The 25,061-nt window shown below is 38.9% G+C and overlaps 1 protein-coding gene across 1 annotated transcript in view; it reads right to left on the bottom strand.

The window, feature by feature from the left end:
• The window catches only part of kcnk9 (potassium channel, subfamily K, member 9), a 55,152-nt gene extending 31,290 nt beyond the window's left edge, over window positions 1-23,862 (bottom strand). The window contains exon 1 of the mRNA XM_057828699.1: window positions 22,899-23,862. Coding sequence (XP_057684682.1) covers window positions 22,899-23,490 — 592 coding nt within the window. The 5' untranslated portion in view covers window positions 23,491-23,862. The remainder of the gene's footprint in view (window positions 1-22,898) is intronic.
• Between the last annotated feature and the right edge of the window lie 1,199 nt (window positions 23,863-25,061).

Raw genomic sequence — 25,061 nt, 5'->3', positions numbered from 1 at the left:
CTTTTACTCTTACTTGATAATATAATTTTGATGTAACCCTACTATTACTTGAGTGAAATTTTTGGCTACCGTACCCACACTGAATATTACCGAGCAGCCAATAATATCGTCACATAAAAGCATTTTAAAATGGATACCATCGACATCAGTTTTTCTTTATCGGTTTTGGAAAAATATGCGTGCTGCCTTCAAAGTGAATACAGAAGCCTTCTACCTACTGCTTTTGTACAAGGACTTGTCACAGCTTAGCACAGGAGCTTTGCTTATTGACCATTAAATGTCTCCAAACTAAGATGCTTGGGATTTATTATGTGAGCAGGCCATTTGCATTCATGGTGCAAAAATGAAATGAACAATAAAATGATTGAAAAATAATAGATATGCTAAGTCGACGACGGGATATATCAGTATCGGTTTGATATCAGCATCGGATTTTTATGAGATGGACAATTTCGGAATATCGGTTAAAAAGTCATTATCAGACAACTCTATTACATACCGTAGTATGCGATGTGATGTACAGTGATACTTCGTTTTTCACGGTTTATGGGGACCAGAACGCGTCGCGATAAGTGAAAAACCACGGAGTAGCGCCACCGCCACCCCCCCAAAAAAAGCAATATACTATATATTATTTTAATTTATTCAATTTTTTTCTTCAATGTATTTATTCAGCTCTATAATTGGAAAATGATACATTTTAATAACATAAGACGTGTTTTTTTTACCTTTTCCCCAAAGTAGACAGACGGACAGACGGACAGATAGACAGATAGACAGACAGACAGATAGACAGATAGATAATTATGATAAGTTTTAAACATGTTACTGTCCCACAGAATAATTTTTAAACAAAAAATACGCCCAATCCATTTAAAGAGTTCAGGGTAGAGAAAAAAAATGCTTGTCTTTCTTAAATGCTTCATTGAGTGTTCACTCAAATCCGCTCCAGCTGCTCACTTACACACAATGAGTTGTCATAGCAACTGTTTAACAGGTCAAACGATGATTGACGCATGAGGCACTTCGAAGGTCGTTGTTTTTGTCAAGACCAAAGCATTACTGTCTGTCAATCATTGTTTACTTTAACTCATTTGCTCCGAAAAACTTATAAATACGTTCCATTTTTGTTTCAGTGTCCCAAAGCTGTATTTATACGTCTTTTACGTTTTTTTTTTTTTTTTAAAGAGAAATCTCTGGGTTCTGATTCAATTTAGCTCCAAAGCACAAAGCTGAAAATCCATTTTAAATCAATAAAACTGGCCACTGGAGGGCAGTAGCGCATTTGGTAAGACCCGTAACCTGATTCAATGGCAACAAACAGCCGGGCCGCCGGCGGTAGACGACCGAATGGCGTCCAGGATGCCAGGCGGCGGATGACCGAGCAGAACAACCTAGAGGACACCCGGGATGCCAGGCGCCGGACGACCGAGCAGAAAGACCGGGACCACTAGTGCAGCGGACGATGCCGTTGAGTCCGTGCTGCTTGCCGAGCAGACCCCGCAGAGACTCAAAAAAATCCATCTTTATGAGACAGGTGGCGATGAGGGAAAACTTTACCCGGCTGTCGGGGCCACAACAGCGTCATCTCTCAGTTAGTTATGTGTAAATAAATTGTTACTTTGCAATCAAAAGCTCTATTTGTCTTGTTGTTTATGTTATTTTGTTAAAGGAAAACATTATTCAGATGTTTGGGATGTAACTAAAGCAAAAAAATAGCTGTGTTAAAGTCAAAGTTATGTTTGAAATGTATGCTTTCACAAAAAGCTCAATTTCTCTGTTTTTTCATCAGAAATTGGAAAATTGCTCAAACTAAGCTATTTTCTAATGCTGATTTCTAAAGAATGGAAAAAGATATGAACTTACGTTTTTCCTGCTGAAAGAAGAGAGTCTACTCTTTCTTTTGGTGGGTTCCATGTTTATATAGCAAGAGAAGAGAATTTTAATGGGGTTGATCCGGTGAAAATGGCTGGGAGTGAATGAGTTAATAAACAACTCCAGGTCAATCTCTGACGAACAAAAAGCAGGGAGAGGGAAGGGAGGGAGCGAGTGTGAGACAGTGTGATCGGCTCAAGACAGCTCATCTGTAATTTTTTTTTTTTTTAATTGAAAAAAAAAAATCCGCGATGGACTGAGGGCACGAAGTTTGAAGCGCGAAGTAGCGAGGGATCACTGTATTGCAGTGATCCCCAACCACCAGGCCAGGGACCGGGGTCAATGTCGTATTTGCTAACGGGCCGCAGAGAAATAATAAATAAATTGCTAACGACCTAAATCTAGGCTGTACCTCTTGACTAATCAGAGTAGAGATTTGTGTACGTCACCCTCTAGTGGTTGCCCGCCATTACTGGGGTGTTTGCACACCTATTGCAGCCCAGCATCAGTCAATGTAAACAGTAACCTTAGCTGCTGATGGCTGTGTGCTGCGAGCGGCGATGTCTTTGGACAGATATTAGAAAGGCCACCTGCTGAGTCAGAAGAGGAACCTACAACCAAGTCCATTCTGCATAATACATGGCTAAAAGCTAGCAAACGAGGCAACAAATGGAGGCACTGAGAACATCATAACTTGTGGCAAATCGTATTGCTAAAGCCAAGAAACGTTTCACGATTGAAGAACTCATTATGCCTGCGACCAAGGGTATGCCGTCAAGTTTTAGGAAGGGCCGCTGTTAAAAAAAAAAAAGGTCGATTCGGCGTATGTTGAGGTACATTTTCCCTGCACTTAATGTTCGTTTTTAGCCCCGTCATGGTGCAAAAAAGCTTGGGGACCACTGATATATGTTCTTAACAAAATGGCCGACCTGTTGGCACACGCTGCTTCAGTACACTGGCATATGTATTCTTCTTTGGCTTTCTGACCCCATCTTCCTCAATACAGCTGTCCTGCACATTTTGAGTGTGCTTTTATTGTGGGCAATCTAATCCAATATAATAATCATGCTGTCTAGTCAGCCCCTTGAAATGCTCCAACTGTGAGGTTGATGGATTATTTGGGCTAAGAGATGTGCTCACTATCAAAAATCGTCACAGTTTGTGAACAACATTTGAGAGGATTTGGCCTCATGTGCACAAGGAAAAAGGCAAACTAAAGTGCAGTATAAACTCTCTCCTTCAAACATTTCAAAGGACACCAGTGCAGCTCGCTCGCCCGCGTCCCAGGTGTCACCCTTCGCCCGCACTATAGGCTCCTGCACCTAATGAAGCTCATCGGCCAGTGTCAGGAATTACGGCCAAGCGAGCGCTGCTAAGCAACAGGCACTTGGCCGTTCTCATTCGAAAATCACTTCCTCAGAGAAAGTGACACCACTTGGCCTGTTGTGGCCCTGACCCCTCAGTGCAGTCGCACTCAAAACCACTTTCACCTCAATCACGCCAAACTCTACACGATCCTCCCCCGCCAAACTTAATTCACTAAACCTAAAAACGATAACTATACACAGTCTGTCCAAAGAAAAGCATGAAACAAATCCAATTTTAGAGTTAAATGTAAATATACTCCAATTAGCGGTCTTATTATTTCTACATAGCTCTGTTGTGACTGTCATTATTTGATTTCAGCTTATTGTATTCATCAGTCTTTTGCTCTTAAATTTAACTAAATATTCGATTAAGTTAATATTTTAGGAAAAAAATTTTTTTTGAAAAACCAACTACTATTAGGCATGGCTCTACACTAACATTTTTTACTAGGAGCATAGTGGCCCCGAATTTAAAATTTTAGGGGCGCACACTGAAAATCGACATACAAAATTTTTGAGAGACAGCGAGAACGTGGCTTTGCCATGTGGCAAAAAAAATTTGCCTTGTGGCAAAAAAATTTTGCCATGTGGCATTTATGTGCCAACATTTTTTTGCCATGTGGACATTTTTTTTTGCCATGTGGCAATTTTTTTTTGCCATGTCACAATTTTTTTTTGCCATGTGGCTTTTTTTTTTGCCATGTGGCAAAAAAAAATTTCCATGTGGCATTTATGTGCCAACATTTTTTTGCCATGTGGCAATTTTTTTTTGCCATGTCACAATTTTTTTTTTCCATGTGGCAAAACATTTTTGCCATGTGGCTTTTTTTTTTAATGTGGCAAAACAAATTTGCCATGTGGAATTTTTTTTTTTGCTGAAAATTACTGAAATTTTCTTCTAATTTTCACCGTTCAACCGATCAATACTTTCAAAATAAATGCACTAAACTACAAACTTATAAATATATATTTTATTCTCCATCAGTTTTGAAATCAGTCAAGCAGTATACTAGATACTGGATATATATTTTAATCCCTTCAGACCTGAGTATGCTGCTGAAGGACATGACGCGTTCCCGTCTCTAAACCAATAAATACACCGAATTTAGTTGCTATTGACAATTCTGGGAGATGATTAGATGAGATTTTACCTATCGAAATCAAATCATGAGGTTTGGCATGGCCCCTATGCTATTTTTGGCTCTTTGAAAATGGGCTGTAGTGTAGTCATATATCATAATTTTAACTAAAAAATAATGAATGAATAAATGACTAGGCTGGTGGAATTTGTTTTCAGTACAGCTTGGTATAGCTTCCAACATCAAACAAATATATAGAAAAGATTAGACAAATAGTTAAAGAAAATTAACAAAATTATAGATATATGTATTCAAAGCATATAATCACTGTTTTCAGGGTTTGTATGTAATGAAATAATAGTATATCATTTCAACTTAATCGCACTATACAGATAAAGTCAGTAGTAATAAATGTATAAATAAAGGCCAATATTTAGAAGTAGCATTTTTTGAAATGACAAATTCATTTTTGTAATGACACGACCTGACTCCCATAGCTATATCCAAACCGAACCATCGGAATGCATCAACAATGACAGAATCAAACAAAACTCAAAAAAGATGCACGGAGCTCATCTCACAGGTTTACAACCTGTGTGGGTCAGCGCTCGTGCCGGCTGCTGTATATTTGTTTTTCTCCCTGCAGGGGTGCCATATTTAGCATCAGAGACACTACTCGTGCTTTTTCCAAAAGAAAGAAATAAATAGCAATTCAGAGCGAGCGGACCACACACTGTTCATGAGCCGCCAACGCCGATTTTCATGCTGCTGTTGTGTGCCGATAACTCAGAGGAGTTACGCGCACACGAGTGCTCGCACGCACACACTCCCACGGAATCAAGTCAAGTGGTTGTGAGAAGACTACGTGGGAGCGCATTACAGCACAAAGGCTTCACGGGGAAGATAAGTGTCAATGTCCAGCAGGAGAAAATTAGGAGCAGGTGGTCTTGGAGAAGTCGCGGGGGATAGCGACCGAACCCTTTTACGAAAAGCAAAAATCTGCAAGTAATTGGAATCCATTCGAAAATTTCTACTGTACTAATTGCCTTTAGATGCCAGAAGATAGCGGTAAAGGACTACTTTTTTTTTTTTTTAATCTATGAAGCTCCTCAACTTACTTCCCAGTTCGCTGGCATGGCACCAAAATGACAAATTACCGCCAAAGCAATAGTTTTATATTTGCAAATTCGTCCATGAAATTATTTGATGGTCCCATGTAAAAATGTGCTTTGGTGTCGAAAGACTTTGATGAAGAGAGGAAAAGAGCTTCATTATAGCCCCTTTTAAATTCCAGTCTAAGACGATGTGGGATTTACCCGTGTCACGGCTTTCACACATGGGGAGATGTACCAGGAATTACCGGCGTTGGACACTTTCAGACTTGTCCCATGTCCATGCATGCCAGTCTCATCAGACGATAGGACATGGTTCCAGTAATCCATGTGCTTTGTGGACATGTCTTCAGCAAACTGTTTGCGGGCTTTCTTGTGTACCGTCTTCAGAAGAGGCTTCCTTCTGGGGTGACAGCCATGCACACCAATTTGATGTAGAGTGCGGCGTACGGTCTGAGCGCTAAAAGTCTGAACCCCCACACCCCCACCCACCCACCTCTTCAATCTCTGCAGCAATGCTGACAGCACTCCTGTAATGAGTCACATGACATTTTGGAGGGAAAATGACGAGCAGTACTCAATTTGGACATTTAGGGATGTATGTAGTTTCTAAGGGGTGTACTCACTTTTGTTGCCAGGGGTTTAGATATAAATGGCTATATTTTGAGTTATTTTGAGGGGAATATAAATTAACTATTTTAAAAGCTGCACACAGACTACTTTTCATTGTGTCACAGTGTCATTTTGTCAGTGTTGTCCCATGAAAAGATATTATGAAATATCTGTAGAAATGCGAGGGGTGTACTCATGTTTGTGATACACTGTGGATGGATGGATGGATGGATGGATGGATGGATGGATGGATGGATGGATGGATGGATGGATGGATGGATGGATGGATGGATGGATGGATGGATGGATGGATGGATGGATGGATGGATGGATGGATGGATGGATGGATGGATGGATGGATGGATGGATGGATGGATGGATGGATGGATGGATGGATGGATGGATGGATGGATGGATAGAGAGAGAGAGAGAGAGCGATAGTATATATTGTACATATGCAATATTCTATGTGCAATACTTACCGTAATTACGTGCAATATTAACGTGAAAGATTTAATGCCTTTACTGTCAAACTGCTGCTATTTCACTTCGATTATTTGCGCCGTCCGAACATAAAACTCTCATACGCGTTGTATATTTATGTTTATTTAGATTTTATACTTTATACTTTATACTTGTAAGTCACTTTTGAGATTTTAACTTGTCCTGCACTGTAAAGGGAGATGCTCCACAATTACAGAGTACAACTGTATAATGACAATAAAGGGCTTCTATAAGTTGTGATTGTATATAGAATTTATCAATCATCTATTTATATATTTTTTATAATTGATTCTGCATGTTTTCCTCAAGTATTAAGTTTCTGATGTGAAAATTGAGTGATTTATTAGCTGTTGATAACTTTTGGGCGAAAACATTTATGTTAAATATTGCTATTGATCATGAAAATATAGATCATTATCTCTGCATTTGGTGATTTTTGTGTATTTAGTGTAAAATCTGAGAATTTTATAGCCATTTTAAGTTTTTTTATTCTTATATAAAAAATAATAAATCTGGATTTTATTAGGGAATGACTTTGAATTTTTTGATGCCGCTGCTCATGGAGACTCTTATATGCCTAAGGCCTGTTTATGTTGTAGGTCGGTAGCAGCTTTGGTTTTGAAAATATTTAAATTTTATTTTATTTTTTTAAAAATAGGCCCCCTATGAATCTGCCCCGCGCCCCGCACCCCGTGTCCTATCAATATATTACGAAGTCTATGGATGGACGATGGACTGTCTCTTCCTCGGCTCTAAGATCCATTAGCAATTAAATTTCGTTACGTTTCCAGTTTAGTTTCTCTATCTTTCCAGTTTGTCCTGTTAATAATTACGGTGTTTGTTTAGGTCTTTTCATCTTACTACAAAGAAAGAGGAAATGACGATCGACCCGCAGTGATATTTACGTCATCAGTTGTCACCCGGGAATCAAACGGCTGCTTTCTCACGTGCCGGGTAAGTCCGAACATTATACTAGAACGCAACCCGGTTAAAGTCCGTGTCATGTCTGTGTCAGTCTACCCGTGAAAATTGCTCTCAGACATAAACGCTATCTGTTTAAATATGTATGCGTATGTCTAAAAAGGGCTTAATTAATAGAAAACATGCTGTTTGGGATGATTTATTAATCATCCATAGACAGTTACTGCGGGAAACCTTGAAATAATGTAAAGTTCAAACTGCAAAGGCAATGTAAATAGATAAACATTGCTAATATGTCTCGGACTGGATCTTAGACTGTGCAAGTGGACCTAATAGTGTGAAAATTAAGTCTATATTTGGACCTTGTTGAATTTTTAGCATTTCTTATCAGTACTGGTGTACCTAAGGTAGTTTTATGAATTGGATTAATTCAATAAAACAGCATGACATGGTAAGACTGAGGATTGGGGTTTTCTACTTTATATTAGCTACAGTGGAAATTTCCAAATCAAATGAAAGAAAATATGCTTGTTGTCTGCCAAGGTATCTCTCTTTATCAGGCATTATAACTTGACATTTATGGGAAAAAAATACCACATTATATTATGATTATGGGATTAGGTTTAGAGCAAACTTAATCTACCGTAATTTTTGGACTATAAGGCGTACCTGACTATAAGCCGCAACCTACCAAATTTGACATGAAAACAGCATGTGCTCATAGATAAGCCGCCCCGGACCTCACTGTATTATGGGATATTTACACAAAAAGATATTAACCGATAACAATTTATTTGGCAGCGACAACATAAGACTATCATAGGACCAAATGAACCACCATGAAGCTTTGAACCAAATGACTGCAAAGCTTCATTGCTTCAAAAAGCTTCACTTGGCCATCACTACTCCCTTGGGGGGGACAGTCAGCCTCTTCTGCTGCCGGCTGTTAACACTGTTTTTGTCCAACATGCCTCCAAGCATACATTGCAGCCCTACGGCTGTAAATAACAATCAAAGTTCATATTTCTTCAGTTACCGTTCTAGTTGTTTCATTAATTGCTAATTATGGTATCTGGTAACACTGGAATTGAAAGTGGTGCAATAAGACCGTTATAAGACCATCATGATTATGACATGACACTGCCATGAGAATTAATGAATGCTTATGACACATTTTGTGTCATCCGGCAAATTATCTCACTTTTGAATTGATGTAAAATATCCAAGCAGAAAATAAATGGAGTTAGTGACATAATTTGCCGGATGGCACTTAATGACATCTGTCATATGCATTCATTAATGTCCATAATAGTGTCATGTCATAATTATGATGGTCTTAAGGCAGTCTTATGACTCCATTGTCAAATAAAGTGTTACATATTAACCCAATAAATCAACAAATAAGCCGCACTGGACAAAAATCCACAGCATTCGAAATGAGGGGGAAAATTAGTGGCTTACAGTCTGAAAATTACGATAATCTTTATACATGACACATGTCCATGCCCTTTTTAAAGCTGTTTTCACAGGGCACTGTCTTTAGAACAATATCAAACAGCAAAACAACATAGTCCAGTCCAAACAAAATACAAACCCTGTTTACCCTGTTTTTCTTTCTTTCTGTTTGAACAAGCTACTTTCATTCCTCATTGTAGATGCATGGTTGTTCATGGCCCAAGGCAAAGTGATGTATAACAGGGGCAGCTATCAAACCAGCTACAAATAAATACCGCACTGCCAATTCTCCAGGTGATATTCGTGAATACAGCACATGTTTTAATGGCATTAGTAAAACTTGATAACATCTCTACAAAGCGCTTTGTACAATGTAAAAGTTGTCAAACCCAGACACGTCAGGTACACCTGCACTCTCCAATGAGATCCAGCTGAATCAACAAGTCCGCCTTGACAAAGATAACAAGATCAGACAACCACCAAGGCCAACCTCAGCCGAGACACAAACTTCCACAAAGGACTTATCGAAAACAACAAGTTTTTGGACTGTTTTTTTGCAATGAGGCACATTCATAATTAATTCATCCCCCCTCTGGCCCCAAAAAAGTGGTCCGTGGACAGCAGGATGCCCGCGAGGCTAGCTAGCCCAAAACAAGGTAATTGCTCTCCAGGGGACATGGAAAATGGCCGACGTCACATCTGGATACTTTGTCTAACTTTTTGTGCTGAGTAAGAACAATGTTTCAATTTGAGACAGGATTTCTTAACAATATTCTAACTCTGTAAACCAGGCCCACTCTATATAAAATTAGCATAACAATGTTATTATCCGAAAAATATTAAATGACTTATTTGCTAAAATCATCAACCAGTTGATGGTAGCATTTTCTTGTCACCAACAAATATAGTCGAATCCCTCCAAGAACAGAAACAGTTGATCACGTAGCGTGACGGGTTGCTTATTGAAAAATGTCGTGCCGGCGCACTTTGCTGCCAGGAGATTATTTTCACTTTGCCGAGGACGCCCGCCGTGAGCTTGATGGAGGCCTCGGTGTGGATCGATGGAAATGCTTTCCCGCGCTTCCTGTGACGGCTCTGAGACTAGGACTCTCTAGAGATAGCAGGTCTGGACCTGCGGAATGTCCCCTTTGAGCGTAAGTGACGGTCCCTCGTCTATTAGAAAAGAAGTAGGCCTCTGTCAAGAGAACTCTGCATCAAAATGGCTTCCACGGGTGACAGAGTGAGGTTAATGAAAAGCAGTGCTCACTATCTTGCAAATACCTGGTTTTATTGGTATTCTACACTGCTGGCCAAAAGTATTGGCACCCCTGCAATTCTGTCAGATAATGATCAATTTCTCCAAGAAAATGATTGCATTTACAAATGCTTTGGTAGTAATATCTTGATTTATTTTGCTTGCAATGAAAAAACACAAAAGAGAATGGGAAAAAAAAAAAAAAATCATTGTAATTTTACACAAAACTCCCAAAATGGGCCGGACAGAAGTATAGACCCTACTCACCAACGTCACAGAATGACGCGTCGCCGTATCCGGCCGCCATATTGTCCATCTTTGTTTATCCGTATTCTCAATGGTTTCAATTTGTCGTGCAATTTATAGTGCAATTCATGGAAGCCCCGGTGCTTTCAGACGCTGTAAACTCATTGGATGCGTTGCATAAAAGGCGTTATGTGGAAAAGCTTCAGTCTATCCATTCGCCAGATCCATATTTGATGCCTAAATCGATATTTTTCGACCCGCTGTCTTCACCCTCTCTGCCTGACATCTGCTACCCTGATATCTACAACTATCTTGTCCACACAAAATCAGCCTATTCTCACGAAAGTTTGAAAAACTTTAAGAGCAGCACTCTAAGCAACATTACCCCGTGTGACCCTTCCAATTTTCTAAAATGGCGACATTCAAAAAAAAAAAAAAAAGTTGACTGCGATGGCCGACGCTTCAAGGATAGGTGGATATTGGACTATTTCTTCAATAAAACACGCAACAACTGTGTCTGCCTCATTTGCAAAGAGACAGTCGCTGTTTTCAAAGAGTTCGATGTGACGCGATAATGATATGACCGAACAAGACACGCTAACATGTACGACAACATTACAGGGAAGATACGCAGCGAGAAATTATAGCAACTTGAAGCTACAGCAGCAGTATTTCGCAAGAGCCCGAGTGTCGAAAGAGAACGCCACAAAGACGAGACTGTTGAAATTATGAATTAAAAATAATAATAAAGCAAATGTGACACACAGAAGGGCTTACTAAAATTTGTTTAAATATAGTGTTCTATGTAAATCAGCCAAGGTAGCCCCCCGCATTTTTACCACACCAAATCTGAGATTTGAAGGGTGCTTCTCCAAACTGCCATTTTCAGATTTCTCCACAGGTGTTCTATCGGATTCAGGTCTGTACTCATTGCTGGCCACTTTAGAAGTCTCCAGTGCTTTCTCTCAAACCATTTTCTAATGCTTTTTGAAGTGTGTTCTGGGTCATTGTCCTACTGGAAGAACCCTGACCTCTAAGGGAGACCCAGCTTTCTCACACTGGGCCCTACATTAATCTGCAAAGTTTGTTGGTAGTTTTCAGAGTTCATAATGCCATGCACACGGTCAAGTAGTCCAGTGCCAGTGGCAATACTTTTGTCAGGCCTATTTTTGGAGTTTTGTGTAAATGATAATGATGAAAAAAAATCAATTTTCTTTTGTGTTTTTTATTGCAAGCAAAATAAATGAAGATTTTACTACCAAAGCATTTGTAATTGCAATCATTTTCTGGGAGAAATTGAGCATTATCTGACAGAATTGCAGGGGTGCCAATTCTTTTGGCCAGAAGTGTACTTAATTGTAACATAGATCACGGCAAAGGGTAGCTTTATAAACAAGTTTCCGAGACAGTTCTGCTTGCAAAGCTTAATTGCTTCAAGAAGCTTCATTTGGCCATCACTGCTCCCTTGAGGAGACAGTCAACTTCTGCTGCCACCTACTGTCAACATTCTTGTCATCCAACATGCCTCTTAGCATGCATAGCAGCGCTACAGATGTATATGACAATCCAAAATCTTGTTCTGTGCTAGTTATTTCTTTAGTTACTGTTCCACTTGTTTCATTATTTGCTAGTTATGATATTTGGTAACACTTTATTTGACAGTGGCGCAATAAAACTGTTATGAGACCATCATAATTATGACATGACACTGTTATGGGCATTAATGAATGCTTATGACAGATGTCATTATGTGTCATCTGGCAAATTATCTGTTTTCAATGGATGTAAAGATCCTAGCTGGACATAAATAGAGTTACTGACACAATTCATAATGTCATTAATGCCCACGATAGTGTCATGGTCACAATCATGACGGTCTTATTGCAGTCTTATGACGCCGCTGTCAAAGCGTTGCCTATTATTCCATATAAATCAATAAATAAGCCGCACTGGACTATAAGCTGCAGGATTCAAAATGAAGGAAAAAAGTAGCGGCTTATAGTCCGAAAATTACGGTAATTATTGGAGGAAATATGCTTGATGTCATATTTTACAAATAGACATTTTAGCGTGACAATGCATGGCTACTGAATGAATATTGTCTTGAAAAAATGAACAGTGTATAATACTGTATGCCACATATAGGGTGGTGTTGATATTTCCGGACATTTAGCTGAGATGACTTTTGTCTCCCGGCAACGTGGTGCGCGTCGCCTTGTGCAGCCATGGCCGCTCTTATACAGAAAGACTTTAGTGCAGCTGTCGTGGCTAAGTGTCACATTCTGCGCTATTACTCTCTGAAATCAACAGAGGCAAGCTGCAGGTCAGTAGGGATGCAGAAGACAGGGAGGGATGGATGAGCGTCATCAAGACAGTTACTTTGGGGGATTTTTTTCAGGGTTAGGATGATAATGTGGAAGCGGGAAGTGGTCGAAAAAGTGAGTAACGTATTCTTATCAAAAGGAGTGTTGTTAGGCGATGCCACCAGCTGCAGATGTTCGTTTTTATCTTGTAAGTTTGATAGTCCAGCCAAACAATTCATGGTTTTATCTTTAAATAATGTTACAGTGGACTCACACATATTCGCGGTTTCAGATCGTCATATTCAAGTACTTGCAGATATGTTTAATTTAGGGATGTCAAACGATTAAAAATTTTAATCGAGTTAATCACAGCTTAAAAATTAATTAATCGTAATTAATCACAGTTAAAACCGTCTCTAAAATATGCCATATTTTTCTGTAAATTATTGTTGGAATGGAAAGATAAGACAAGACGGATATATACATTCAACATACTGTACATAAGTACTGTATTTGTTTATTATAACAATAAATCCGCAAGATGGCATTAACATTATTAACATTCTTTCTGTGATAGGGATCTGCGGATAGAAAGACTAGTAATTCTTAAAAGATAAATGTGAGTTTGTATATTGTGACTAAATATTGTCATCTAGTGTATTTGTTGAGCTAAACGGAATGTTTGAATAGAGTTTGACCAATGTCTGAGTATTATTTTGCATAGCTATTTTGATTGGGAATGTCAGTTCTCTTTGCGTTGAGAGCTTTTCTTTTTGTGTACATTATTTTTTTTTTTGAGCGATAGGAATATTATTTTTGTTGTGCTTTCAGTAAATGATACTGTAGCGGCTTAACTGTTCTGCCCAGATGCATGATGGGAAGTTGGGCAGCCATGACTGTCAGTGGTGGCTCCAAATGGTATATGTTCTCTGCGTTGTGTTCAATACAGGGTGTTAAGAAAAAGATCAACTTCTGTCATTCTACCCTACGTCGCTCACCACAATAGATATAATTGTTGTAGAAGAGATGCCAAAGCTTTTGCCAATAAAAAGCGCGACCCCAATGAATGCCTGTGTCCACTCCACTCGCTTGTCTCTGCCTCTTAACTCTCAGTATACATAAAACGGCGCCATTGTAGTCTGTTTGCGGCACTGCGTGAGTGGGTCGTTCCGTGCATGCGTTGAATGTGTTAAATATTTTAGAGTGATTAATTTTAAAAAATTAATTGCCGCCCGTTAACGCGATAAATTTGACAGCCCTAGTTTAAATATAATATATATGTGTATATATTTTTTGTGAGGGAGGGTGAAATATCCCCTGGTATTATAATTTTTGATGCAATTATAATGGTGTCAATTATTCACGGTTTTCGCAAATCATGGAATCTAATGTACTATAAGAGTGGAGAGCAACAGTGTACAAATGTGTAACAGCACATTAAACAGTATGTGTGAAATGGGATGTTAATGCATTTACATTATAATAGCCAATTTGCTTAGTTTGCATGCATGTTTATTCATGCTCTACACATCAAAACACACCGCTGTGCTATTACGTAGCACGACCGTTATGATGCACTTTAACTACAAGCACTGTAGTCTGGCGCATATCAAATGAGACATAATTGCGCTCGTTAATGCGGTTACAACTATATTGCTACCAATAACGATGCAGGAAATGGTCCTAAATGGCTATGAGATCCCCTTAAAGCACTTCAACTGAACAATATATTTACAGGACATTGTTTGTTTTTTTGTTTTTTTTTTTGTCTGCTTTCCTCCAGTGTACGAATCTAGTATAAACAGTGTTAGTTATGCTTTAAAGACTTGACAGTTAATAAAAAGTTTATACCCACTTTTATAAAAGAAAAGAAAAGAAAAAGAAAAAAAAAAAACGGTAACACTTTACAATAAGGGTCCCTTAATTAACATTAGTTAATGCATTTTTAGACAATAACTAATGTTTAAGTAACATTATAATAATTAATATAAATGCTTATCTAACATTTATTAATATATTAATTAACATGAGTTAATGCATTAGCTAATGCATTCGTTAATGCATAAGCAGACAGTAATTAATGGTTTGGTAAAATTAAAAATAGCATTTCTTAGTTAAGGGACACATGTGCTACACTTTACAATAAGGGTCCAAAAAGCATTCAGTCATGGTTAATAAAGTTTAAGTAATACTTATGAGGTACGTTCCCGTGAAATAATACCATACTTAAGGTTAGGTTAGCAACACCCAAAGACTCAAAGAGCAATGTTTTAAAATAACATAATCACTTACTAGTACCAGTATACATTAATAACTATTTATTAATACACTAATGTATATGTGAATTAATGTTAAATAATGTATTATATATATTATATATTATAACCTAAGCTTAAGTATGATATGATTTCACGTGAACGTACCTCATAAGTATTTCTTAAACCTTAATTAACCATTACTGAATGTTTTTTGGACCCATATTGTAAAGTGTTGCACACAAATCCCTTAACTAAGAAATTATAAATGCTTAAGTTCCACCGTCTTAACCTTTATTCAACATTACTGAATGCTTTTTGGACCCTTATTGTAAAGTGTAGCGCATGTGTCCCTTCACTAACAAATTATAAATGCTTAAGTTCCCCCCTTAACCTTTATTAACCATTACTGAATGCTTTTTGGACCCTCATTGTAAAGTGTAGCACATGTGTCCCTTTACTAAAAAATTATAAATGCTTAAGTTATCTAACCCTAAAGCCTAAACCCTACCCCTACCCTATAGGCCTATATTTTTTTTTAATTTTGCCAAACTATTAGTTACTGTCTGGTTATGCATTAACTAATGCATTAACTCACGTTAATTAATATATTAATAAATGTTAGATAAGCAATTATATTAATTATTGTAATGTTACTCTGCGATTGGCTGGCAACCAGTTCAGGGTGTCCCCTGCCTACTGCCCGTTGTTAGCTGGGATAGGCTCCAGCACCTCTGCGACCCTCGTGAGGAATAAGCGGCATGGAAAATGAATGAATGAATGAATGAATGTTACTTAAACATTAGTTATTGTCTTGAAATTCATTAACTAATGCATTAACTCATGTTGATTAATATATTAATAAATTTTAGATTACGGATTAAATGAATTATTGTCATGTTACTTAAACATGAGTTATTGTCTAAAAATGCATTAACTAATGTTAAGGGACCCTTATTGTAAAGTGTTACCAAAAAACTTTTTTAGGCTGTAGGTTTGGGTTCAAATATGACATCTGCGTCCGAAACACTTAGTAACCAATGTTTTTAAAGTATCGTATGTAGCATGTACTTGGCCCTGGCCTTGAGCAGAAACACAGAACATCAGCTATCTTAATCGATATCTTATTTGGTTTCATACAGAGCCGTACAATGACAGCAGGTATAATTAGTTTCCACAAACAGCACCGTTGACACAGTCCAAATGGTTCCCTTATCTTCACCGCAGTTACTTTTCACTCGTTCAATTTCACCGCCCCAAATCAACGTTTGATTCAGGGCGAAAGCCGTTCTCATTATTTCTGCGAGAAAATAATCCTTGCAGTTGATAAGGCCAAGAAAAAAATTCTTAAAGCCGTGTGCTGGACTTGATCGAGAGTCAAAACTCTCCCAAGACAAATTACTTAGTGGCTTAGGTCAAGAGTGTCAGTCATCCTCAATTGTGACGCATGCGTAATACATTGAGCTCCGATAGCAAACATTACAATTTTTTAGCATTATTATTCGTACTGCATCACACTTAGAGTTCTATTATTTTACAAGTCTAAATCCCTCAGTACGATGCAGTGCATTTCCACACCAGCACAACCGCAATAAAAAACATTGTAAAACAGACTAAACTATTGTAAGAGTTGGACACTTGTTGCATGAAATCAACAAATATTGTCATTTCTCCAGAAAAACACAATAAAACAATGTTGTAAACTAACTTCACAAATTCGACTTTGGTTGACATGGCCCAATGTGCTACACGGATCAATAACTGTACAACATTTAAGCCAGTACAGAGCATGCCGGGGGTGGAGCATGTAACCTCAGGAAACATACTTTTTTGCCATGCAACAAAGTGTGGTAGCATTTTGCAATAAGGGTCCCTTAATTAACATTAGTTAATGCATTTTTAGACAATAACTAATGTTTAAGTAACATTACAATATGTAATATAATTGCTTATCTAACATTTATTAATATATTGATTAACATGAGTTAAAGCATTAGTTAATGCATAGATAGACAGTTACAAATGTTAGAAAAACTTAAAAATATATATAGGCCTATATAGGGTTAGGGTTCAGGGTTTGTTAACTTAAGGATTTATAATTTCTTAGTTAAGGGACACATGTGCTACACTTTACAATAAGGGTCCAAAAAACATTCAGTAATGGTTAATTAAGGTTAAGTAATACTTATGAGGTACGTTCACATGAAATAATACCATACTTAAGGTTAGGTTAGCATCACCCAAGGACTCACAGAGCAATGATTCTCATTTTAAAATAACAATCCCTTACTAGCACCAGTATACATTAATAACTATTTATTAATGCACTAATGTACGTGTGAATTAATGTTAAGTAATGTATTATATATCATATATTATAACCTAACTTAACTTATAACCTAACCCTATATAGGCCTATATAATATTTTTAATTTTACCAAACTATAAGTTACTGTCTGGTTATGCATTAACTAATGCATTAACTAATGTTAATTAATATATTACTAAAATTATTGTTAATTAATATATTACTAAATGTTAAATAAGGGATTATATGAATTATTGTAATGTTACCTAAACATCAGTTATTGTCTTAAAATGCAGTAAATAATTTTAATTAAGGGACCCTTATTGTAAAGTGTTACCCAAAGTGTTATTGCACATCCACTCAGTGGGACTGGCGCTCTCATTTTTAGAGTGTGCGCAGTATTTTTGAACCAAACGAGCACACAGCAAGGAGCACTAGAGATATGAAGAGCTAAGACGAGGAAATATGACAAAGCGTATGTAGCGTTTGGCTACATACGCAGCACCCAAGGACTCACAGAGCAATGTTTCTCATTTTAAAATAACATAATCCCTTACTAGTACCAGTATACATTAATAACTATTTATTAATGCTCTAATATACATGTGAATTAGTGCTAGGTAATGTATTATATATATCATATATTATAACCTAACCTTATATAGGCCGATATATATTTTTAATTTTACCAAACTATTAGTTACTGTCTGGTTATGCATTAACTAATGCATTAACTCATGTTAATTAATATATTAATAAATGTTGGATAAGGGATTGAATGAATAATTGTCATGTTACTTAAACATTAGTTATTGTCTAAAATGCATTAAGTAATGTTAATTAAGAGACCCTTATTGTAAAGTGTTATTGCACATCCACTCAGTGAGAATGGCGCTCTTATTTTTAGAGTGTGCACAGTATTTTTGAACCAAACGAGAGCACACAGCAAAGAGCACTGGAGATATGAAAAGCTAAGATGAGGAAATATGATGAAGCGTATGTAGCTTTTGGCTTTCACTTCTAATACAGTGGGGGACGAGGAAATAATATCAGTTTGTTTGCTGTTTCTAAAAATGTTTGGAGTGAACAACGGAAGGCCAAATCAATTAAGACGTCACTTAAAGACGTTCGACCCAATCACATTGATAAGCCGCTTGAATGTTTTTCAGCGACACGTTCCGATTATTGCCAACAATCGGCCCGCTTTGTCAATGTTACATCAGTAAACCAGCGAGCGTTGTTAGCATCACATAAGGTGGCATACCAAGTTGCTTAGTGCAAAATAACCCCACACCATAGCAAAGGAGCTGATACTGCCTGCAGCAAAAATAAAAACTGTCCAATGACACTGTCGTTTGTGGTCTATTAATATTAGTTTTTTTGGTCAAATTGTTTGGCATACGAGTTTATGTGGCTAATCATTTTTTAATTTATTAATATTATTTTTAGTCATTTTTATTTTTCAGTATCAAATGGTCTAAAATGTACCTTGAGTACATACGCCGAGTTTAAGTTGGCCGAAAAGTATCATTGCATATAATTGACTTTCCTATATATGATTTTAAAATTAAGAGTTTTCCAGTAAAATATTGTCCACAAAAAGTGTAAATAATAAAGCAAACAACAAAAATGAATGGAATGAACAAAAAATATATATCTTTATAATCGGTCAAAATTCTTTTTCAAACAGATCATGTGACCAGCACCTTAGACGGTCATTTGCTTTGCTTAGCCAAAACCACCTGAGGACCGAAGAGGCATGATGGATGTTCCTATATTTTTCAAACCTAAAGTTTCAAAAGCGACAACAACTATTGAGCAAGAAACAAGAATTGAAAATGTTGACCATGAAACAGACTTTCAATTTGCCCCACTGAAGACGCTAATTGCAAAACAGAGCCAGCACCGGCGGGTGGACCATATTCAATGGATGAAGATCTTAGCGAAAATTATTGTTGTCCTAAGCAGCCTGATTTAAAATTCCCCTAAAAAATGATAGGAAACAAAAAAACGCTCATTTTCAACTTTTTATTATTAATATTCCTCTAAGTTAATTTTATTGCTGACACTGCATTTTCAGGTCATCAACATGTTGTGCCCCCCCTGCTCCAGAAGTCAAATTCCACCTCTGCTTGACTATATTTTTTCCAGTTTGGATGCAACTTTTTTTATTATTATTATTAATTCAGGCAAATTGATGCGCTTTAAGTCTTTTCTGTTACAAATAAAACAGTGTTAATACTTATTGTAAGTTGCTCTATATTACAGTGATCCATCGTTTTTCGCTGTTAATGGGGACCAGAACTCTCCGCTATAACTGAAAAACCGCGAAGTAGCATATTTTTTACTTATATATATATTTTTTTCTTTTTAAGTACTTTAAAAGAAATAATGATAAGTTTTAAACATGTTACTGTCCCACCGAATGATTTTTAAACAACAATAATGTTGAAAAATGCTTGTCTTTATTAAATGCTTCATGAGTCCACTGAAATCAGTTCACGCTGCACAGTTTCACACGAGTTGCTCAAGCAAGGTTTTAACAAGCTGAACGATGATTGACACATGCGGCGCTTTGAAGGCCTTTAAAGCTTCTTTGGCAAAATCAAACCTTAACATCCGTCAATCATCGTTAACTTTAGCAAGCAACTCCAGTGCACTGCCTGACCCGGAAAAGCAGCAGGAGGGAGAGTGAGGCTAAGTGAGCTCATCTGTATTTATTTATTTTTTTGATGGGGACAAAAAAAACTCCGAGATGGACTCAGGGCGCGAAGTTGGAAGCGTGAAGTAGCGAAGGATCAATGAACTGGTTTTTTCTTTAATGTAAAAAAAGGACACAATGGTATGCAGAGACTGCAAGACTTATGATAATTTTATAGGTAAATGATACTATTTACAGTTGTAAGAGAGTTGTTAGGGCGCAAAACTTTTACGTCTTCCTGGGGAGGATGCAACAGAAAATAATTGAGAAGCACTGATTTAAGCAATGAGGCTGTTATGTTTCTTTTCAACTACTCAGACATTTCTGCACACTGCATATGAGAACATGGATCTGAAGCTGGATATTGAATACTTTCTCAAAAGGCTTTCTATATGCGTGATTTTTCCATGCATGACAACATGGAAAGCATCTTTAGGAGTCTTGCTGAGACTTCATCATCCTCATTTCCCCACAGGCAGCAAAAGACGCAAGCTTTTGATAAGAACGTGAATATTACAGTGGCTTCAGGAGCCGTAGCCTGGTAACAACAGCGGACAGATAGCCGTCGGCCACCACTGGCGGTTGCGGCCCCCCTCTTGAGTGTTGCCTGGCAAAAAAAGTGCAGGACAGGGCCTAGCGGTGCATTAGCCTCTCCAGCCCTCACCTTGAATAACAGCATGTGACTCCCTGTAATGGAGCGGCCCTGTGACCTCTTCTTAAGAGAAGTTCAAGCCAGAATCAAGCAACAAGTCTGACAAAGACAATCCAACAACACATTTGTGGCTGAGACGCGCCAGAGCGGAAGAAGAAAACGTGCGGCAGCGTGAAATAAATCTTCATGACGCAAATGCATAGCGGCAATTAGCGTCAAACGGATGTGAATTATGTCTCCTTTCGGTGGGAAATCATGAACAATCAACGTGGGCTATAAAAACGCAACAGGGAAAGAAAAAAGATTGCTTTTTTATCTTCCTCAGCTCTCACAGTTCATCCTTAATTTCCCATAATGTCTTCCAAAGAAGGACCGTAAAGGGGGCGGGAGAGCATCATGCCCCATGTTGAACAGCTTGAGGTGACCTATGAACTCATTCACTGCCATCCCAGGTACATTATGTATCATAAATACAAGGTAAAAAGATAAAAAATGAGCCTCAATAATAGAGAAATCTCTAAATGAAAAACACTTTACATGTAATTTTAACCCCTTCAGACCTAAGTATGCTGCTGCAGGATACTAAACCAATAAATACACAGATTTTTTTTTTTTATGCGATTGCCACTTCTGGGAGATGATTGGATGAAACTTTACCCATCGAAATCAAATCATGAGATTTGGCACGCCCTCTTGGCTAGTTTTTGGCGCTTTGAAAATGGCTGACCAAAAGCAACTTTAAAAATGATAACATTAAGTGCTAATTTCTCATTAAAAACACATTAACATTAAAAATAACCCCAAAAAACAATGAAATATTCTAGAACAGGGGTGTCCAAACTTTTTGCAAAGGGGGCCAGATTTGGTGTGGTAATAATTTGGGGGTCCTTTATGTCGAACAAAATGTTTAAGCAAATTTTAGCAAGCCATTCTTTGTGTCACATTTGCTATATTATTTTTTTAATTAATAATTTCAACAATCTCACAACTCACCTTTGTGGCGTTCTCTTTTGACTCTCGGGCTCTTGTGAAATACCGCTGCTGTGAAATTAAACTAGCTTCAAGTTGCTTCAATTTCTCGCTACGGATCTTCCCTGTAATCTTGTTGTATATGTCAGCGTGTCTTGTTTGGTAATATCGCCTCACATTGAACTCTTTAAAAACAGCAACTGTCTTTTTGCAAATGAGGCAGACAGTTGTTGCGTATTTTAGTGAAGAAACGGTCCAATTTCCACCTATCCTTGAAGCGTCGGCCGTCGCAGTCAACATTTTAGAAAATTGGGAGTACAGGCCACACGGGGTAATGTTGCTTAGAGTGCTGCTGCCTTTTTGTGGGTAAATGAGAAGCAGCATTTAGTGTGTAAGATACTTCATATGCTGGTAGCAGTACTGCTGACCAATTTATTAAGTCTGTGTGTGGGTCAGACGTTATTGATTTTATGACAGATGCTGGGGGCCGGATGAAATTTGTCCACAGGCCGCATTTGGCCCCCGGGCCGGACTTTGGACATGTCTTTTCTAGACCAAAAAAATTGCCCTTTGTTCTGGTGTTTGAGCGGAGTGAAAATCAGCGCATATATTTTTTACCCAGCAGAAAAAATGCAGGTCTGAATGGGTTAATTCTAATTCTTATCTCATCACACTTGGACTGTGTTCCGAACACATTGACCGTTATTGACAGCGATACAAGTCCAATCCATTTTGACATGGGAGTCAAATTGGATTGGACGTCTATCGCTGTCAATGGCAGAGAAAATAGCACTCAATGCCGGCAGGCCCAGGTCAAATAGATTTTATATCACTGTAAATGGCAGTCAATGAGTTGATATTTAACATTGAGGAGTGCCTAATAAAATGATCAACTGGGGTGGGAAAATGCACGTTTGACAGGTCTTTGGTCGTGACGTCACAGCCTAATTATTGCGTGTGAGTCTCTCCCACAATACAAGACACTTAACTTGTGCCATAGTGTTCAAATCAGTCAATTTAATCACAATACACTACAAAAATTGCATTCCATGCGCAAAATTTGGCTCGACAGTGCATCCCCGTGGTGCAAAAGTTGAGTTAAATGCGCCAAATGGAGCACATGTTACATAATGACAACTAATTACACTCCAGTTTAGTGCGTGATAATCAATGCAAAGTATTAGAATGAGCGTAAAAACTTTGAATAAGGCGTGAATTGTAGGCTAAAAGACTGACTAAGGCGTGAAAAGGGGGTAGCCAGCCTACCTTAGGGTCCTGACTTACCTATGGTGGTGATGACTGTGATGGCAAAGTAAAAGGAACCGGCGAATTTCCACTGCACCCCGGCTCTGTGTGGCTCGGCCTCCATGATAATGCTCTCCAGTTTGCGGTAGTCGTCCTCGCTGATGTTGTACTTCCCCTGGAGGCGCCTCTCCTCGGCTTCCAGCTGCTCCTTCTCCCTCATCTCGAAGTCGGACTCCAGGGCGTCGAAGACGGCGGCCCCCACCAGCAGGTAGGTGAACGTGCAAACGATCAGGGATAAGGTCCGCACGTTTTGCCGCTTCATGGCCACAAGGAGCCGGCGAGTGAGGGGCTCATGTCCCCTCGTGTTCCCCGGGATGGTGCGACGAGAAGGGAAGAAGCCGAGTGCACTGCGCCTGGAGGCGGACGCGCGGAGGGGCGCGCACCGATGACGGTGGCCGAGGTGATCACCTGCGGGGCCGGGGCTAGGGCAGCGGTACGAGAAGCCCGGATCGTGCTCCTGGTTGGCGGAGAGACACAAAAGACTGCTGGAGCGCCTGGACCAGGAGCCCTGCAGCCGCGAGACCCTGCGCAAGACCCGTCCGAACCAAGTCCTCCCGGTGCGCAGTGCCATCAACGAGCTGCTGTCAGTACCGCCTGCTGGGTTATGCCGACACCGCGCATCATCTGGACGTCTTCATATTCACTCGAAGAGCATGTGCGAGCCCCTGCGGCGTGGCATCCTTCTTAAGTTTCAGCACCAACCTGTTCGCTGCAACATCTTCCAGCATGCACTTTTTTGCGCGCAGATTCCACACGCAGGAAAAGACTGCAGCAGATTAGGGAAAAAATGTTATTTTTTTCTCTCCCCTTTATCCTAAAAACCTCCAAATCATCCAGACAAAATGTGCTTAGTGGCCAAAAGAAGACGCAAAGCGAGGGATGTCAAATATTCCACGCGCGCCAATTGCCAACAGGTTCCACAGTGCGAGAAGCTTCTCGGGAGTTTTAGTCGAGACAAATAATAAAAGGACACCAGCTCGTTGCCCTCCAGCGTGACAGCCGTGGCACTCTTGAGTGGGTGGGTGGGGGGGTCGTGTGTTGGCCACTCTCACGCAGCACCCTCCCTCCGCTAACTCAATTAGAAAATAAACCACGAGCGTGTGATCGCGAGTTCACCACGTGTGTCACTATCTATTTCCACGCGCTCAAAAAGAGAAAGGAAAAAAAAAAAATCAGTGGGCGTCACAGCTCCTGCATCACTTTTTCTAGAAAGTGTTACACAAATGCAACAAATGACCGCATCTTCTCCACTCATTCCCGCCCCCCACCCACTCTCGTTTCACACAGCGCGCAACCCCTCCCATTGCCACGAGTGACCACAGTGGATGGATCTGTCCGAGGTGCTGAACCGCCTGATGGCGCATTTTGCTGCCGATGGTGCCTCCCACATTGGAATCATGTAAGTCGAACGAGCTATGTTCTTCAACAGGCTGATGATACGTTTGGGGTTGATTCTAGAAAATAAAATGCGAGGAAAAGCCTCTTACAGCACTTCAACTTTTGGGGGAAATTATCAGCGAGAACGTGTGCTGAGTCACTTTAACAGCAGAAATGTTTATGTAATGATTTATTATTTACAGTGGGGCAAATAAGTATTTAGTCAACCACCAATTGTGCAAGTTCTCCTACTTGAAAAGATTAGAGAGGCCTGTAATTGCCAACATGGGTAAACCTCAACCATGAGAGACAGAATGTGAAAAAAAAAAAAAAAGATCATATTGTTTGATTTTTAAGGAATTTATTTCCAAATTATAGTGGAAAATAAGTATTTGGTCACCGACAGACAAGCAAGATTTCTGGCTGTCAAAGAGGTCTAACTTCACGTAATACTCATTATTGGTATAAAAGACACCTGTCCACAACCTCAGTCAGTCACATTCCAAACTCCACTATGGCCAAGAACAAAGAGCTGTCGAAGGACACCAGAGACAAAATTGTAGACCTGCACCAGGCTGGGAAGACTGAATCTGCAATAGGTAAAACGCTTGGTGTAAAGAAGCTAAAAGCTTTGAATAGCTTCTTTGGAGTGTCCTATTCGCCCATCTTAACATGTGAACTGCTAGTGTATGATTATGTACTGTATTTGATGATGTGCGAATAAACTGAAAATGAAATCAACTGTAGGAGCAATTATTAGAAAAT

Source organism: Corythoichthys intestinalis, chromosome 22 (genome assembly GCF_030265065.1).
Source record: "Corythoichthys intestinalis isolate RoL2023-P3 chromosome 22, ASM3026506v1, whole genome shotgun sequence".
Lineage (NCBI taxonomy): Eukaryota > Metazoa > Chordata > Actinopteri > Syngnathiformes > Syngnathidae > Corythoichthys > Corythoichthys intestinalis.
Note: the sequence above shows the minus strand (reverse complement) of the source record. Positions and strands in the feature narration are given on the sequence as shown.